The 19,327-nt window shown below is 53.5% G+C and overlaps 1 protein-coding gene across 1 annotated transcript in view; it reads left to right on the forward strand.

Annotated features, from left to right (window-relative positions):
- CFAP46 (cilia and flagella associated protein 46) overlaps positions 1-19,327 on the forward strand; it is a 116,351-nt gene that overhangs the window by 64,326 nt on the left and 32,698 nt on the right. Inside the window, 12 exon segments of the mRNA XM_023515629.1 lie at positions 2,792-2,977; positions 4,333-4,536; positions 5,505-5,807; positions 6,422-6,562; positions 8,888-9,036; positions 10,896-10,994; positions 13,126-13,258; positions 14,087-14,233; positions 15,787-15,987; positions 16,096-16,202; positions 17,004-17,180; positions 18,231-18,366. Coding sequence (XP_023371397.1) covers positions 2,792-2,977; positions 4,333-4,536; positions 5,505-5,807; positions 6,422-6,562; positions 8,888-9,036; positions 10,896-10,994; positions 13,126-13,258; positions 14,087-14,233; positions 15,787-15,987; positions 16,096-16,202; positions 17,004-17,180; positions 18,231-18,366 — 1,983 coding nt within the window.

Genomic DNA, 19,327 nt, shown 5'->3' on the forward strand with positions numbered 1-19,327 from the left:
GCCGGTTGAGCTATAGGTGCCGAGCCAGTCTCCATCTTTTTTATGGCTGCATAGTATTCCATGGCATACATACACCACAATTTGTTAATCCATTTATGGATTAATGGGCACTTGGGCTGTTTCCATTTCTTAGCTATTGTGAATTGGGCTACAATAAACATTCTGGCACACACAGCTTCTATCAGTGCCACTGCCAGCCTCTGACGTTGGTTCTGAAGCCCTCTCAGGCCCCTCGGGACAGCAGACCCCTTCCTTTGCACCCCTGTGTCTCAGGCACTGCTACTGTCTAGGTCAGCCCTCCCTTCTCCCTCCTTCCTGAGGGAGGCATCCTGGGCTGAGAACTCAGACCTCTTTCCATGCCCCTCCTGCCCTTGAGATCAGATCTCACTGTGCTAAGCTGAATGCCACCACCAGGCTGACCCCACACGTAGGCATCCAGCCCAGACCACCCTCCTCTCCAGACTGGCGCACCTGCAGCCCAATTGACTCCTCATTCTTCCAACCTTGTGTCCAAAGTCAGACGCTGCCTTTCCTACCATCTCCTTCCTGCCCCACCAGGGACAGCAACTGTCCAGGTGCAGGACTCACACCCCACACTTCGTACCTACCTCCTGCCCCACACCCGCACCACATCCACCCACTGGCCCTGCTGGTCACCCCAGGTAGGCATAAGGGCATATTTCTTCCTGAGCAGTCACCTGTCCTCAGCAGAGGGTAAGCACCATCCAGGTAGTAATGCCTGTGGGCTCTGGCTGTGCTGCCCTGGCCTGGCCCTGTGGCCACTCTGCAGTCCTCACCCTTGCCCTGGGCCTGTGTACCCTTGCCTAGAGCCCTCTGTCCACAAATGCCCCATGGGACTTCCCCTCCTCAGGCTTGTTTGCAGAGGCCCTGTTCAGAGCAGTTTGTGAGATGTGAATGCTTGCTGGAGGTGGAGGGCCTGGGATGGACCCTGGCAGCTCCACGTGATTGGGACCTCGGGGTCCAGCCACTGCCATGCCCAGCACAGCAATGGGTGAGGGCCCAGGGCTCCTGTGCTCAGCCTCCTAGTCCTGACCCCCAGGCCCCAACTTCTCCCTCTCTTTGTGCTAAGGACCCCCTTCCCACCCCAATTTACTCATTCTGTGAAGTGTTTGGGCTGTGAAGCCTGCTAGGACCTAAGTCCCTGATGGTAGATGTCCCCCAAGCACCTGGCAGAGTCAGGCTCCAACAGGAATCTGTGGAATGATGGTGCAGGTGAGAGCCCAGGGCTACAGATGCCTGGCCATAGGAGTCAGACAGCGGCAGCAGCTGGTGGGGTGCAGGCGCTGCTGGGGTGCAGGCGCTGCTGGCACAGAGGCTCCCGGGCCACAGCCCCACCCCAGCGCTGCAGGACCAAGCAATCTGTCCGCCCATCACAGAAGCCAATCAACAGAGAAGTGGATGAGAGATCAGCAGATCCACTTTCATTTATAGAAAAGCCAGCGATTCTGGAGAACAGCAAGGACGTCTCCCCAAAGAGCTGTTATGCTCCCTTGTTTCTCTTTGTTAGTTTCATACCCTTACAGTGAAAACAGCATCAGCAATGTTATTACTCAGCATAATATATGTTAAACAGATCCCCCCATAGATTACGAGGGTAAAATATCTCATGTTTGGCTGTATCTTCAAAGTATTTCTGTTTAGACTAAATTTACAGCCAGTCAACACTTCAGAGTGTACAGAGTACCCTGCATCCTTGACTGGTGCCATGGAGTCCAGTTTCCTAACTTATCTATGACTCAGGCCTTGGAAGTGAATGAAGAAGCTCCAGATGTTGGCCCATTCCACCTTGCCAGGGCCTGTCTAGCAGTGCCCTGCATGACATGGCTGTTCAGGGTGATGGTGGCTGCCCTCGCCAGGAACTCTGCTTGGCGGGTGCTCACAGGCCAATTTGTGTACCGGCAGGCCCCAGGCTAGACTCTGGGTTTTGGTGTAGGACACTGCAAAGGTCTTCCCTGCCCTCCAGAAGCCTCGCTGTAGCGAGAGACAGAGAGAGGGGAGCCACGCCAGAGGGGCCATCTCCAGGGAGACCCCATGTTCCCCTGTTGGGGGGAGGCAACAACGGTATGGGCAATATTTGCCAAGCTTTCCCTGGGGATGACATCACCACCTTTGTCCACACCTGGCACATCTTTTTTTTTTTTTCCCGTACGCCAGTCTTCTTTGGAGAAATTTCTCTTCAAGTCCCTTGCCCATCCTGAGATGGGATCACTCGTTTTCTTCTTGCTAATACGTTTAAGTTCTCTATGGATTCTGGTTATTAAACCTTTGTCGGAGACATAACCTGCGAAAATCTTCTCCCATTCTGAGGGCTGTCTGCCTGCCTTACTTACTGTGTTCTTGGCTGTGCAGAAGCTCTTTAGTTTGATCAGGTCCCAATAGTGTATTTTTGATGTTGCTTCAATTGCCCGGGGTGTCCTCCTCATAAAATGTTTGCCCAGGCCGATTTCTTCGAGTGTTTTCCCTACACTTTCTTCTAGTATTTTTATGGTTTCATGTCTTAAGTTTAAGTCTTTAATCTAGTGAGAGTCTAACTTAGTTAATGGTGAAAGGTGTGGGTCCAGTTTCAGTCTTCTACAGGTTGCCAGCCCACATCTGGCACATCTTAAGGAGCCAGGTGGCAGAAGTGGCTCTCCTAGGGGCAGCTGTGGTAAATACAGGGTAAAATGAGCCTTTTCTTCTGAATATAAACCCAGTAATCTCTTCAGCACTAGCCCTGTAGGAGGCTGAACTGGCAAGTCACACCTTCATCCTCTTTCATTTAATCCCAAAGAAGCCGGGGACTGAATGGCAGAAAACGGACTACGTCTTAGAGTTCAGTGAGTGGCTGTATCACAAGCAGTTCCCTCTGAAGGATGTGGTCTACCACCTGCAGTGGGCCATCGAGATCTTGTTGGCAATGAAGCCCCCCAGAGATGCTCCTGAGCCAGAGCCCCAGCCAGATGGTGAGCAGATGCCTGCCGGGCGCTGCCCCCATGTGTGCCCTCCTGAGCCCCTGAGTGTTCTTCTTTGGAGACTTTGGCATCTTGCTACAAGTCTTACTCCCTGCAGCACATCCATGGGAAGAGGTCCTGTGGACTTAGGGGGCCAGGAGCCCCGGCACAGGGAAGGGCACCACATATTGCTCTTACCAGCTTGAGGTCATGATAGGAGAGGGCTCAGTCCAGACCAGGAGGAAGGATGGAGCTGGCAGAGCAGGTGTCCCAGCTACTCGGAGGCTGTGGCACCATGTGGCTCTCTCAGACTGGTTTTCTTAGGGTGGTCTCTGGGGCGATTGGAGCTGGTCTCTCCAGTCTCTCTCTCCTCCCACTCTAAACTGTTGGAGCCCCTGTATAGAAGGTGGGTGTGGGGCCTGGCAGCCTTGAGATGACCAGGGCAGAGGCCCTGGGGGGAGGCCCCCAAGGTGGCTCCCACAGGCCTGCTGTTTAAAGCAGGGGCCCTCAGAGCTCTACAGGCACCAGGGTTCTAGCCTGAGCCAGGGGCCCTCGCCTATGCTGTCCTGGTCAGGGCCACCCTCCCAGCCACTGCTGGCCTGGGCCTGTTGTCAGGATGGCAAGGCTCCCTCTCCAAACCCCTAGGCCCTTGTGGCAATACTGATGTGCTTAGGTTGGGTGCAGGAAAGGGGCACCCAGGCTCAGGAATCAAAACATGGGGCTTCCAGGGAGACGCAGGGCATGGACAGTGAGCTCTGCAGAGCCAACCCAAGGGATGCCCATGCCTAAAGATGGCAGGGACGGCATCTGCCCAGCAAGAGGGCAGCTTCCACCAAAGAGGAAGAGCGAGCCCCAGCATGGGTGTCCTGCAGTGGGGGCACTGTCAGCAGCTCCACCCAGGCACTAGGGGGGCTCTTTGCTGGTGCTGAGGCACCTCTGTTAGAAAAGGGCAGAGCAGGGAAAGCGCCAGCTTCTCATCTGCGTGTGAGTAACCAGACATGGGCCTGTTCACCCAGTGTCCAGCCCACAGGTCTGGGCAGCTTGGAGCTGAAGATCACAACTCACACAGCTAGGGTGAGACCACAATGGGAGGATTGTCACTCTTAGCCAGTGCAAGTCTGAGAGCAGACCCCCAAGCCTTCGGGCACCAGCCAGTTCCCGCCCTGGGTGCCATCCTACACCAGGGCTCGTGCTGCCCAGCCTCCTGCTGCCCAGGACACAGACCTTGTCTGCTGTGTGGGGGGCAATCAAGCATGCCGGGGAGCAGCTGCTCTGCTGAGCCCTGTGTAGACTGGCCCCTGTGAGAGGCCCCAACCCAATGTTGGGTGCCAGGCACATCCGTGGGCCTGGCCCCCTCTCAGCTTTGGCCTATTTTGCAGAGGAGGACATGCATGCTCAGGGGCTGCCAGAAGGTCCAGCCCCCCGGGCTGCAGCGCTGTTGTCCCTGGAGAAGCTGTGCAGTGTGCGGCAGCTGGAGACGCTGGCCCGTGCCTGCACCATGCTGGCCCTGGTGTTGTCACCCGCCTCCGCCGACTATGAGGACTATGGGCTGCTGGCCTACATGTTCCTCAGGCGCATCTGGCAGGTGGGACTGGAATCTGGGACTCTGGGGATTGCCGTGGCATCTTTTTTTAAAAGTCTTTCCAGATTTTCTAAAGACCTTCAGGATAAGAGCAAATTTCTCTCCTATTATATCAGTGTTTTTCCTGTCTATTGAATTATTCCCAACATCATTAAAACAAACAAATTTCCTCTTGACTGCACCCACTCAGGCTCCCTCTGAAGCAGTCTGCCCCCCAACCCTTGTAGACCACCCAGGGCTGGAGACACCCCCTCCCCAGGACCCTGTCCATCTCCAGGCTGGGTGCACAAGCAGCTATAGCTTGAGCCTTTCTGTTGCCAGCTGTGGTCTAACGGGTTCCTACCTGCTGGCCTTCTGGGCACAGCCAGCTTCCTCCCTCCTGTGGGGTCTGTGGGGTATGGCTCTTGGCAGTCTCTGGCACTGTGCTCCTGTCCAGATCTCCTGGGGACTGTGTGCCCCATAGGGCAGTGTTGGCCAGGTGGCAGTCTATGAAGGGAACAGTAGGGACCCTGCAGCGGGCACAGCAGGAAAGCCAGGGAGGTGCCAGCTTCTGCACATGCCCAGCCCATCCCGCAAAAGCTTCTGCCACCAAATATGAGACCTAGAGCAGCTGGCAAGTTAGTTCTCCCAGGCCAGGGCTGAGAGGGGCTAGCCCCAGCCTGCCGAGGACACAGGCCTCCCCTGCCCTACAAGGGCATGCTGGGCATGGTGTAGGTTCATCAGCAGAAACTCCAATGCCCGTGCCCACTGACACTCCCAGCAGTGACATGCGGGCCAGTGTCACCCACCCCTAAGTGCCCTGGGCCAGGCCCTGTTTCTGCTCTGTGGGAAACTCACTGGCCTTGACCAGGGCCAGTGGTGGACGTGAGAGTCCTAGGAGCACTGCGGTCTGTGGCACCCCTCCATCCAGGGCAGGAGAGGTGCATACAGAGGTCTGTTTTTAATGCTGGAAATTTGGATCTCGTTCCAAGGTTTCTTTGATGACAGCAGGGAAATCAATTTCAGAGAATAAACTTGATGGAACAGTCAGTTCATATTTGTCACTGGCAAAAAAAGAGAAGGAGAAAAGTAAAGAAAAAGAGAAACTGACAGAAAAGGAGAAACCGATAGAGAAGGAGAAGCTTCAAGACAAGGAGAAACCAACAGAGAAGGAGAAACCCCGGGAGAAGGAGAAGCTTCAAGACAAGGAGAAACCGACAGAGAAGGAGAAGCTGACAGAGAAGGAGAAGCTGCGGGAGAAGGATGAGAAGGAGCGGGGCAAGGAGGCCAAGCAGGTGACTTCCTGGGGCAGGTGACCAGGCCCACGGGTCCCCTCTGCAGTGCAGCAGACCATGGTGTCACCCCTGGTCTTCTCTGAGGTCTGAGTTGGAATGTCTGTATTGTACCCCTGGCCATTCAGTGGGGAATTCTGTGCTTGCTGTAACCCTTTCACATGCAGTTTGCACAAAGCCCACCACCTGGGTCTGCCTGCCGCGGAGGCCACCAGCAGCTGGCATGGTCTGGTCCCAGATGTGCAGGCTGGGTGCTGGAGCCTGAGACAAGCGGCTTCTTCTCCCGTGAAGACTTCACCCTGAAAACACGTGCTCCCGCCAGCACCACCATGGTCAAGAAGCTGCTCCGCTGGACCATTCGCAGGCAGCTCCCGGCACCCGCAGGCAGACTCTGGCTGCTCAAGGGGCAGAAAGTGTCACTTTGCATTGCTTGAAATGGTGTCTGAAGATGTGTGTGGGGCTTGGAGTCAAAGGTGGCTCTGGCAGGGATGCTCACCAGGGCCCCATGCGGAGAGAGCAGTGTCTTCCTGAGGCTCCAGCCTGTTGGCCGCACAGCCATGCTCTGAGAAGGACAAACTCCACTTTCTTAAGTAAAATTTGCCTTCTTGCCTTTATAGTTCACTCCTGCCAAACAGCTTGAGGACCTACCTGCAAGCACAGAGGAGTGGGCTTCCTATACCTGCCCCCAGGAGGTGCTGTCCGTGTTTAAACAAGATGAAAGTGACTTCACTGTCAACACAGCGAGTCTCCTGAAACCGGTAAGCTGAGACCCAGAAATACTCGAGGGCCTGGGTCCCATGGCCACCTACAGCCAGTGCTGTATGTCCCTGCTTCTGCTTGGGCCTGTGACCAGAGAGACACAGCAGGCTCAGCCATGCGCTGTCTGGGCAGGGACTCTGGCAGCCTCAGGCCTCGCCCCAGTACAGCTCTGTCCTGTTAGCTGGTGCGTCCACAGGAAGCTGCCATGTCCACGGGAACGTTGCCCTCCTCCCAGTCTGACCACACCCAGAGCGCACACCTGGACACGATGGGTTCCCACAGATGGGGCCGTAGAAACAACAGACAGCTCTGGTAGTCAGAAGGTCAGAGTGAAGGTGCAGGCCAGGCTGCACACCTCCCAATGACATGTGGTCAGAAGAACCTCCCGGCCTCTTCACACCAGCCTGCTCACCCCGGCTCTGCCTCCCAGCTTGGACCTCTCTGAGCACATCCAGGCTCCCCTCCCCCTTACAAGTTCCTGTGTACTTCCACGTAGGTTGCCTGTGGACAATTGGAATAATCCTTGTCTTTCATATTTTTATTTTTTTATTAAATCAGAAACACACAGATCATGTATACATTAAACATTTATGGGGTACAATGTGCTGATTTTATATAGAATTAGGAATGCTTAAATCACACTGGTTAATATATACCTCATCTTGTTTACTTAATAATTGTGTTAAGACATTTATACTCTATACTAATAGATCCCATATGTACCCTTGCATTATGCACCATAGGTGTGATCCCACCATTCACTCTCCCTCCATCTGACCTCCCCCCTCTGCTCCCATCCTCCCTCCTCCCTCCTTCATCTTGTGCCATAGTTGTGATCTAGTCTTCATATGAAAGTGTGAGTGTTTGTAAATTGGTTTCATAATAGTACTGAGTATATTGGATATTTTTTCTTCCATTCTTGAGATACTTTACTACATAGGTTATATTTCAACTCCAACCATGCAAACCGTAAAAGAGGTAAAGTTTCCATCTTTTTAAAGGCTGCATAATATTCCACAGTAACATATACCACAATTTATTAATCCATTCATAATCCTTGTCTTAATCACATCTGAAAAGCCCTTTTTTGCCACCTAAGTTCATATATACAGTTCAGGGATGAGGGCCTGATGCTTCTGGGAGCCTCTGCACAGCCCCCACATGCTGCCTGGGTTCTGTGCTTTGTGAGAATGGAGCCGTTCAGCAGGTTGCCCCCTGGCCTGGCAGCCTCTGCTCACTGTGATGTCCGTGGGGGCGATCCACACTCAACTGCGGGCCTGTAGCCTGTTTCCTTCTGTGGCCACAAGGAACCCTGCTGCAGGGATGGGCTGCAGTTCATCTGTGTGCTACCCCATGCACAGACGTGCGACCTGCCTCCAGTTCACAGCTGTTACCAAGGAGGCTCCCGTAAAGTTGCTGCCGGTCTGGCGGGCAGCCTGTGGGACGATTTCTGGATTATAGAGCCTGTCTGTCTGATGCCAAGTTGTTATCAGAGCAGTGGTGCCAGGTCACATCCCCACCCCTAGTGGCTCAGCTCCTGCTGCCCACGTCCTAGGCAGCTGTGGTCACTGTCCTTCTTCACTGTTGTGGCTGTTGTCGAGCACACAGTAGCATCTCACTGTGGCCCCACCAGCCTGATCACAGCACAGACAGACACCTCTCCTGTGCTTCCTGGCCTTTGGACATCCTCTTCTGAGATGTGTCCAAACTGTTGCCCATATTTTGTAAAGCTTTCTCTCTTTCCTGACTCCTTCACGGAGTCCTTCTGGAAAGAGCCCATTGACAAAGACACAGCCTCTGGGTCAACTTGGACTGTGTGGTCAGTCTCAATGGGGTCTTCCTAGGAAGAGGGTGTGTTCATTCTAATGCGGTGAAGAGTTATTCACTATTCCTTTGTGATTAGTGCTTTCTTATGTCCTGTTTTTTAAAAAAATGTTTCCTTTTCTGGAGGCCATGCAGATACTTTGGTGCATTGTGCCCGTCGGGGTTAGGTCCACAGCATCCCTGACCCTGTCGGGTGTGTGGTGTGAGGCAGGGTCAGCATCACTGCTCTGGCACCATGGAGCAAAGTGTCATTTCCCAGTGTCCTGGATGTGAATCTAGCGTCCATCTACTGTGGTCCTGTGTTGGGCTTTCTGCTTTTCTATTACTGGTTCTACCCTCCCACCATCAGCTAACCAGCTCACTTGCTGAGCGTCAGCACCTCAAGTGTTTGGTGGAGAAAACTCTCTCTGCTTGGCACAGTGAAAGGTGAAGTTCTTTGGAGGACAAAACTCTAGTGCTTCCTGTCCTGTGACCTGTGTGTTTGCTGTGTATTCATGTAGACATACACCTTATATTACCTGGACCACTTGGTCACCATCCTGCAGAAGATGTCTCTCCACGAGCTCACCATCCCCATCCTGCAGCTGGGCGTCCTGATCTCGTACTCTGTGGTGGAGAGCGAGAGCCTCGCAGGCCTCTATCACCTTCGGTTCGTACACCTCCTTTATTTCCAAGGAAATATGTAAATGCCTGGAGTGAAAATTTCCCTAAAGCAACATAAAAACAAATAGCATTTTAAGATATTAATTCCGTCATTGACTATAATGTAAATAATAAAATACCTAACATTTGTAAGCCAAGTAAATCAAAATAATTGAATTAAAATGGTATTTTTATTTTAAAATTTCTATATGACCCTCAAGAGAATATTCTTGTCTTGAGGAGACACACTAATCACAAAGGAATAGTCCCTTGGGAATATTGTGGGTTCAGCTCTGTAACAAACTGAATATCACAGTAAAGTAAGGTACACAAATTTTTTGGTGTCCCAGTGCCCATAAAATTTATGTCAGAATCATACTTTGGTCTATTGAGTGTGGAATAGTATTATTTTGAAAAAATGTACATACCTTAATTTAAAAATACTTCACTGCTAAAAAATGATAGAAATTCCTTAACATAAGACAGCAGTGATTTTGCATGTTGGTTACCTCCTCCCTTCGCAAAGGGTTCTCTGCTCCGTGTGCTACTGCTCGGCAGCAATTCACCCACAGTAGACCTTCTTTAAAAAGTGGAATTGATCCTCTCGAACCCTGCTGCTGCTTATCAACTAAGTTGATAGAGCATTCTAAACCCTTTGTTCTCATTTCAACAATGTCCGCAGCACCTTCACCAGGAGTGGATCCCGTCTCAAGAAACCACTTTCTTTGCTCAGAAGCGCCCTTGCTGTGGCCTAGGCTTTGGCTTAAGGGACTGTTGTGGCTGGTTTGATCTTCTGTCCAGACCCTAAAGCGTCCTCTGTACCAGCAGTGAGGCTGTTCCTCTTTTTTCCCGTCCGTGTGGCACCAGAGTGGCACTTCCAGTCTCCTTCAGGAGCTGTTCCTCTGCGTTCACGGCTGGGCTCGCTGTCTGGCACCAGCTCTGGGCCTGTCTCAGCTTTTGATGTGCCTTCCTTACTGAGCCCAGTCATTTCTAGCTTTAGATTTAATGTGAGACATGTGGGACTCATCTGTTCACCTGAGCACTTGGGGGCCAGGGTAGGGATTTTAATTGGCCTAACTTCAGAACTGCTGTGTTTCAGGACCAGGAACTGGAGAAGAGGGAAGGGTATGGGGAGCAGCCAGTTGGGGGGCAGGCAGAGCCCACTCTTCGATGAGTCATGTTTGCTTTCTGACATATGCGGATTGTGGGGTCCCAAAACAATTACAGTAGCAGAATCACAGATCATTGTAGCAGACATGATGATGGTGCAGACATCTGAAATGTCGTGAGAATCGCAAATGTGGCTCAGAGACACGGCTTGAGCATATGCTGAGCCACCTACTGCACCTGTGGTGCAATAAGGTGACATTACAAGACCTGATGTGCAGTGCCTGTGGATGTGCATGCCTGTGGGACATATGTGTGCATGCAAGGGCGTGTGCCTGTGGAGGCGTATAGGAAGAGAGGCTGGGGACACCTGCTCAGAGAGTGACAGAGCAGGTGTCGGTCACAGAGTAGGTCTGGGTGGTAGTGTTAGCCTTTCTGTTGACCAGAAACCATGTAAAATAAAAATGCCTTAAGTGACAGTCAAAGTGGACCTTCTGTCCTGCGGGTGCAGGGTCAGAGCCCCACTTGCCGGGCCTCTTTTATTTCTAAAGTGCCCTGGAGACACACAGCCACCAAATGGGCCAGGTGAATGAATGTGAAGCAGGAAGTGCCAAGGAAGCTGCTCGTTCCCCCCTAGTAAGGTCGCTTAGCTCTGACACTCACTGAAAATGTTGTTGGAAAGTGCTCTGTGTGCTGTACAGGTGGTTTTCCCCATCCACTGTGCCAAGATAATGACACATTCTCTCCTGCCTCCCCCAGACTCGCGCTCGTGTGCTCCCAATTGAAGCTGAGAGAAGCTTCCACTTACCATGAAGAAGCCGCCGGGCCGGTGCACCTCGGGGAACTGGAGCAGGCGAGGTGGGCCCTGTCTCGAGTCCAAGGCTCTTCTGTCCTTTGGGCGTGATGCCAGGAGAAGGAAGGCTGCAACAGGGAGTGCAAGGCCAGATTCTGCCCTCAGCACCTGAACACCCAGCGTGGGGGAGAGGGCCTGGGGGCCTTCCGACTGCAGTGGGGAGGGGGGTTGACACCTAGGGGGATGATGTGGAGGGGAGAAGGTACTGCACAGTGTGGGGCCGAGGTAGTAGTGGGGAGGGTGCTGGGCAGCAGTGGGGAGGGTGCGGGGCAGCAGTGGGGAGGCACCCAGGGTCCTGGGGCTGTGAGCACAGAGCAGCAGCTCCTGATGATGCCCCTGGTCACCTTTCTAGGGACTGTGTGGAAGGGCTCCTCAGGGAGGAAGGGCAGGAGGGACGTGAGGCCCTGGGGAAGTGCAGCCCCTCCCAGGAGGGCTGAGGGCTGGGGTTAGGGTCAGGGTCAAGGTGAGGCCCATGCAGCCCCTTGGGTTCCAGACTTAGTTCACATCCAGTGGGGTGAGTTTTGCTAGTGCCAGTTATTTAACAACTGAATTAACTGCCCTCGTTCTTGGTTTGAAGGCCACCCAGGAAATACTTTTGTGTGTGGTTATATGCAGTTCTATCCTTATTATTTAAGAATTTCTACAATGTGATTTTTTTTATTACATATGATGTTTTATCATGGAAATTTTAGAAAATACAGATAAGAGAGAGAAACTGGAGGCTGTGTGCCCATCCTCCACAGTGACCCTGGTCACGTCCTGTGTCTGCCCTCCCTATCACTGTGCTGTTTCCATGAGCATGGTGCACTCACAAATGCGCCTCCACAACATCACTGGTGTGTTTCCAAGTACTGCGATCCTTCCATCCAGCCCTCACCTAACATTCTGTGCTGAGCTGTGGGCTTGCTCCCAGTGCTGTAGCAGCCACTGCCTTGTGCGAGTTTGAGAACAGAAAGGCTTTATCTCGAGGCATCTGGTGAAGAGCCGCAATGCTCAAAGCTGTCTTCCCACCCAGTATGGGAGCAAAGTCTGGGAGGGAAGGTTTTGATTAGAAAACAAAACATTTATGGTAAGGTGTGAAAAGTTGTCTTAACATCCAACATTCCTGGGTGACAGACCCCCTTGATTCTGAATGTGTTCTGGTGTTGGGGTTCCAGTCTTGTCTTGGTCCTTTGATTCCAGTGAGGGACTTTAGTGGGCTGTGTGCCTGTGGAGGCGTATAGGGAGAGAGGCTATGGTTTCTGGTTTCTGGTTTCTGGCCAACAGAAAGGCTAACACACAGTGGGCTCCATCTGTGGCCTGTAGCTTCCAGATCTGTGCCCACAGGACAACTTGTATCCTGCTGCCAGCAGGGCAGGGCCAGTCAGAGCTGGCTAGGCAGTGGCAGTTCCACTGGCATCCACATGTCCCTAGTGTGAGTGACACCAAGGAGCATCGGGGCCCAGTCTTTGGCACAGTTGTCCTCATGGGCACAGGCCCCTGCTCTGTGCTGGTAGCCTGTGGGTGGGAGCTGTGGTGGGAGTGGGACCAGGTCAGATGGGCTGAGGGTGGTGCTGGGGGCTGTCAGGGCCCGAGGGAAGGACTCAGTGGAGACTAGCAGCCCGGGGTGAGCCTTTTGAGGTCTTGGTTCCTGCAGAGTGACCACTCTGGACATGGCTTGGCGAATGTCAGGGGCTGGAGCTAGTGGCCAGATAGAAGCAAATCCAGGTGTGTGCAGAGGGGAGAGGGGAGAGGGCATAACCTCAATGTGCCAATGTGTTGGGAGATGGAGTAGGCAGTGCCCCCAGGAGCTCAGCTGGGGAGGAGCTGCACCTTTCTGGAGGGGGCACAGTGGGGGAGTGGGCATGGTGGGGGAGGGGACACGATGGGCCATGGAGCTCTGGCCTGGCCAGGTAGAGTTTGAGATGCACCTTGAACTCCTAAGCCACGTGGAATGTATGAGGCTAGAGTTTGGGAGAGAGGATGCAGATTTGGAGGTCAGATGCTTGCCAAATCCTGGCAATTTAAAAAAAATCTTTGTAAAAACTTGAGTAAATTTTGATTTGCATTTCTTTGATTAGTAATGAAATTAAACATCTTGTGTATTCACTGCCATTGCATTTCTCTCTTGCATATGGTCTGTTTTACTTACCATAGCTGCAGAAGAGAGATTGCTTTGAAGAGAGACAGAAAAAAGGAACCTGTATTGGAAGAAACCCTGCCGGAACTAGCTCTGCAGGTGACACCCACCCCACCCGCAGAGATGAGGCCGCTGGTAGCGAAGGACAAGGTAACTGCATGGGCCAGAGCCCACCTGCTGCTGCAGCCCGGCAGGCAGGCTGGACCGGCAGGAAGGAGTTTACCTGGAGAGCTCTTACCATGGGCAACGCTCATGCCAGAGACCACTCAGGGCTGTCCCCTCCCTGTGGCCCTGGAATTCCCAAGGAAGATGACATTCAGGTGCACTGAAGACCACTGTGGACCCGGCCTGCCAGGCCCTAAGCAGAGACTGACATGTCTGGCAGGGCGGCGGATGGGGATCCTGGTGGAACAGTGCATGCGGAGAGTAGGGTTGGCCTATAGGGATTGTCATCTCACTGGGGACAGGCTTTCCCTCCAGACCACGTGAGCTGTCATCACAGACCACATTTCCCCTTATGGTTGGCCCCTAAACGAAGGTGACCACCCCACTGCTATGCTCCTGAGTCCAGGGCCTGGCATGGCGGCACCAGACTTGGATGCATTTCTGCACCTGCAGGATCAGGGTTCTGTGTGCCTCAGGAGGAATCAGGAGGCCCGTGCAGTGGGGCAGAGGTCCAGCCTGGCACAGAAAGAGGGTTGGTTGTAAGCACTCTGAGACCCATCCCACTCAGGAAGGGCACTGCCCAGCACGTGGAGAGGCCGCCTTGAGGGGTCCCAGGTGGTGGCATCTGTCTGGAGGAAGGGGCAGCAGCCTAAGCATGAGCGCCAGGCACACAGAGCCTCAAGCCCTCCCCACCCCCAGTGTTGCTGGGAAGCCCTCAGTGGAACGTGGTTTTCCAGGCAACTGCAGGCCACTGCTGCCATGTCCCATCTCCTGACCAGACACAGATGTGGGTGAGGACTGTGTGTCTTACAGATCTTGGAGATAAATGCAGAGATGGGGAGGGGACTTGATGGAGAGGCCTTTCCCCAGCTGTGGATGCTGAAGGGGGAGGTGCTGCTGGAGATGCACCTGTACCAGCCTACCCGGCTGCTCCTGTCAGAGGCTTACCTGGCTTTCCAGGTCAGTGCCCTCTAGCCTCTCCCACTCTGTAGCCCAAACAGCTCCCCCTCCACTTGCATACAGCCCAGAGGGCCTCTGTAGGGGAGCAGGGGCTCTCCTTTCTGAAGCTTGTTCCATGCCTTTCAGCTCTGGACAATCTTGTGATTCTCAGTGGGAGGTCAGTCATCCTGCCCTTGTCTGTCTCTTGCTCTTTTTAATCACGGTTTGTTACTTCTGATAACTGCTGTGGGTCTCTTTCTGCTGCCCGCAGGGAGGACAGGTGTGTGCAGGTCTCAGGCAGGGAGACAAGTGTGTGCAGGTCTCATACAGTGAGGACAGGTGTGTGCAGGTCTCATACAGTGAGGACAGGTGTGTGCAGGTCTCAGACAGGACAGGTGTGTGCAGGTCTCTGACAGGAGGGACAGGTGTGTGCAGGTCTCAGGGAAGGAGACAGGTGTATGCAGGTCTCTGACAGGAGGGACAGGTGTGTACAGGTCTCAGACAGTGAGGACAGGTGTGTGCAGGTCTCAGACAGTGAGGACAGGTGTGTGCAGGTCTCTGACAGGAGTGACAGGTGTGTGCAGGTCTCAGACAGTGAGGACAGGTGTGTGCAGGTCTCTGACAGGAGGGACAGGTGTGTGCAGGTCTCAGACAGTGAGGACAGGTGTGTGCAGGTCTCTGACAGGAGGGACAGGTGTGTGCAGGTCTCAGACAGGGAGGACAGGTGTGTGCAGGTGTGTGCAGGTCTCAGGCAGGGAGACAGGTGTGTGCAGGTCTCTGGCAGCAGGGACGGGTGTTTTCACAGGGAGTTTGTTTTGGGAGGACCTGAGAGTCCTGCAGCCAGGTGATGAGGGGACACAAGTGGGTGCAGCACTTTGCTGACCACAGTGCAGCCTTGGAGTTGGCCATAGGAGACAACCCATCTCTGCTGAGACCAGAGGGTGTCCCCAGGGCAGCAGTTAGGTCACAGGGCAAGGGTGGCCCAGTGCTGGGCCGTGGGGACCCATCAAGGGTCCTGGGCATCTGTGACCGTTGGGAGTCCAGTCCCCAGGATGACAGGATGGACACCAGGCCCTGTGCCCACTGCCTGTCCACCACCTTCCTTCTTCCTTGATGTGAGAGAGGGAGCAATTGTCCGCTCACCTTTACCATGTGCTTGCCAAAGCAGGTCTCTCACCCCCTATCAGCTCACCTGCCAGTTCTCCAGCCGTGTTTAAACCCATGGAACGTGTCCACACACCACACCTTACACTGGCCTCAAATGCAGCTAGCCCTGAATACAGCTACTTCATCATGCTCCTGAACTTGCTCCCGCCAGTCTGGCAGTGACCACTGCTGCTCTTGGCTGTGGCCCCCAAATGCTCTGGCTCCCTTCTCTACCCTCCGGACCCCCCAACCCATGTCTTCCTGCCAGGGCTGTGCCCTCTGCCCTGCTCTCTTCTTAGGTCTGTGCACTGGGACCTACTGGGCTCAGAGACCTCTCAGCAGGCAGTGTCCTCCATGTCTCTCTGTCTCTCTGCTACCTTCCCCTACATCCACAAGCACAGCCACGCCCCTCTGTCTGTGTCTGTCAGGAGTTTGATGACCCTTGCGCACAGGCGAGATGTCTGCTCCTTCTGGCACAGTTGGCCAACAAGGAAAAGAACTACGGACAAGCAAAAAAGATGATTGAGGAGGCCCAGTGCCTGGGGGGGAGCGAGGACTTTTGGTACAGCTCCACCCTGACTCTGGCAGAGACACTCTTGTCCACAGGGGATGAAGGACAAGAGGCCATGGTGAGAGGTTGGCAGGTGGTGGTGTGGTCTCTTGGGGGGAACGTCCACAGGGCTCTGCCACACAGAGGGCTCAGTGGTGAATGCACATCATGCTGGCCTTGTCCCCAGGTTCGCCGCCTATTTCAGAAGCTCATAGAGACCTTCAAGGTTCTCAAGAGAGAGAGGCCCAACCGGGCAGCCAGGCTGGACTTCTTCATCACTGACCTAGAGGCCAGGTGGGTCATCCTGCGCAGAACTTGCTCACCATGGTGGTGCTGCTGCCTTTCCCCACCGGTTGGCTTTGTGCCATATTTAGAGCCTGGGGAAGTTGAGGACCACATTCTGGGCCACACACCACAGCCTTCCACACAGCTCCAGAAGTTTCCTGTGCTTCCTTTCAGCTTCCTTGTCAGAATCACTTCAAGAGGTGGCTTGGGAGCTGTGGGAAGAACCAGGGAAATTGTTTCCTGCTGATGTGCAGTTGAGTTAGTGAAGTTTGGTAGTAAGAGTAGCTAGTAAAGTCCGTAAACTCAGTCAGTCAGTGCTCTTACAGCTCAAGTCCTCACCCAGGGCTGCCTCCCGCAGTTTGTGCCTCTCTCCTCCAATCACACCTGCAGGCTCTAACTTGATCAGCAGATCTTCTCAAACAACCAGGTGATATTTTTCTCATTTCGGTTGATTATATTTCTGCTTTGTCTTTGTGAAGCCATCTGTGCTGGTGGCCCCCCCAGGGCTACTTCCTGACTGGACCTCGTCCTTCCCCATTCCGCCCCCTCTGGCCTGCGCGGCCAGGCGTCTCCACATGGGTTTTCTTTTCTCCTTGTGAGTCATTGAGTGGAGGTTTCTGAACTTCCACGTGGATGCAGTGCTCATGCTGGGGTTTTCTTAACTTCTAATGTTACCGCATGTGAGGGAAGACAGCCCCGAGATGTTTCTTCCAGCATCCTGGGTCAACACCAGAGAGAGTGGTAAGGTGAACCGTGAACCACAAGGTCCCGGGGTCGCGGCAAAGCTGCTGAAGAGAATCTGCTCCCCAGGTGCCTGAGCCTCCAGGTCAGGGCTACGGAGGAGCTGGTGGACAGTGCCCCTCGGGAGTGCTTGGCGCTGCTGAAGGACTTGGACAGCTGCCTGATGGAAATAGAGGAACAATTTATCAGATGTGGCTACAGAGAGAATTGTATCGACATAAAAGTAGAGAGAGCCCGGATAAAGAGGTGTGGGCTGTGGTGGCATCTGCTGGGGCTGAGAGCTGCCTTTGGAGGGCTTGGCCCTCTGGTGGCCAGACAGCTGCTCTTTACATGGGACAATCTCTGGCTTCCTCCCGGCAACCCCTGCCCAGCACCTTCCTGCCTCCTCCTGCCCACAGGCCCAACCCCAGGCCCAGAATTTCCCTAGGTCTGGCCCTATCTCCCCTGGCAGGGCCTCCTGACTCTAGCCCTGAACTGCCCACACCTCCCTCAGGGATGCTGCAGGGGAGCCGGAGCCCCTGAGGGGTCCTTCAGCCCTTAGCTCTGCCTGGCTCTGGTCTGTCCCTCATGTCCAGTGCTCAGCTCCTGGGGACACCACAGACTCACCTCAGCCCCTACACAGCACTGCACTGCACCCCACACCCGGAGGCACCACCTCCCACACAGACTCATAGGCACATGCATCACTCACACTTGTCCACACAGAGGTCACAGGCACACGCGTCACTCCACACGTGTCCACACAAAGGTGTAGCCTTTCACACTGCACTGCTCACAGGGCTCTGGACTCAGGAGGGGTCCCATGCCCAGGACCCCTCAGAGCTGTACTCCATGGCAAAGCCTCAGTACATGCCAGCCCTGGGTAGCCCACACTTGTTACACGAAAGCATCCGGACACAACATATAAATCCAATGTGAAGAGCAGCCTGACTCTAGCCTGGATCAGGGGCCTAGCCTGGATCAGGCTGTCACTATGCACCATGTCTCCCCCTAGGGACTATCATAGCTGGTCACACACAGCGCAGTTGACTCTGCTGCATCCCATGTCTCTTTAAGTGTAGATTTATTTTCTTGTGAACAGCATGGTCCCACACACATGGCATTCATCAGCTCTTAACCTTTGCTTTAAGGTATATTGAAAATGTCTTTACATGTAAAACATCTAATTATAACATTTTAAGTATGAATAAAGTGTGCAGTGTAATTACATCAAAGTGACAGGTTACACACTCAGCAGCACTGATGATGGCCAACTTTAACACTGCCGCTCCGAATCCCACCCCATGTCTTGTGCAGGTTATGTGCCCAGAAGGAGGGTGACGAAGAGCAGAGGACTGCCTACTACCTGGAGGCACACGGCTTGGCTCAGAGGGCAGTGGCTGAACAAGAAAAGCGATTCCACAGCACCCAGACCTTGCTGGGCCTTCACGGGGTGAGTGTGTCCTGGGTCCCTGTGCACGTCATTCCCACTGGCACTAAGTAAACTCTAATTTACCTTAAAAACAAACCAGCTAACTTCCACTTCTAGCTGCGATGGAGTAACAGTAACTAGCTTTACCCTCCCATCTGAAAAAGGCAAGGGAAAAAGGCAAATTTTATGAAACAAGGATTTTCAAAACACTGTACATCAACAGTGACAACCAGCAATCCCTGGGGCAAGGGCCAGGCTTACTGCAGCACCAGGAGGAGAGCCCAGGGGGTCTGGCTGGCCCAGTTGAGGGGAGGGAGCTGGGGTTCATAGGACAGAGCCCCAGAAAGGAGGGCATTGCACAGACGGAGACTTCAGAGACCCTCGAGTGAGGCCCTGGAACAGCCCACTGGGGACCAGTCAGCACATGCTTGAGAGGAAGCTGCTCGCATGGGGGAAGGTCTCGGAGATTCCAGGAAACAGGATGGGACAGTGCCTGCCCCCTACAGCCTGACTGGGAGACCTCATGGCTTGTAGAGCCCTGGGCAGAGACAGGACACCATCAGTGACACATGATGACCCCTGGGAGGAGCCACCCCACACCTGCCTGAGAAACCTTAAAGGGAAGGCCTGAAAGGACCAACTATCCCAGAACAAAGTTCAAGAACATTTGAGGGAATAAAAATGCCCACCATTCCCCAAAGCAAACTGTATAATGTCTAGAAACCCTTCGAAGATTACCATGTAGAAAATTGGGACAATACAACTTATGGAGAATCATCAGTGAATCAAACCACCCCCAAACTGGCACAGACATTATAAGTGGAAGACAGGGACATTAAAAGTTATTAAAACTGTTATTCTTGACGTTCAGAAAGTAAAGTAGCGATGTTAGACATGCACAAAGAAGACGGAAATTAAACTTTTAGGGTGAAAACTGCAATTTGTGAGATGGTGAATACATACGTGTCTTTTTTTTTTTTTT

The sequence above is a fragment of the Otolemur garnettii genome, unplaced genomic scaffold, assembly GCF_000181295.1.
Source record: "Otolemur garnettii isolate 467f Iridium unplaced genomic scaffold, OtoGar3 scaffold00075, whole genome shotgun sequence".
NCBI classification, from domain to species: domain Eukaryota; kingdom Metazoa; phylum Chordata; class Mammalia; order Primates; family Galagidae; genus Otolemur; species Otolemur garnettii.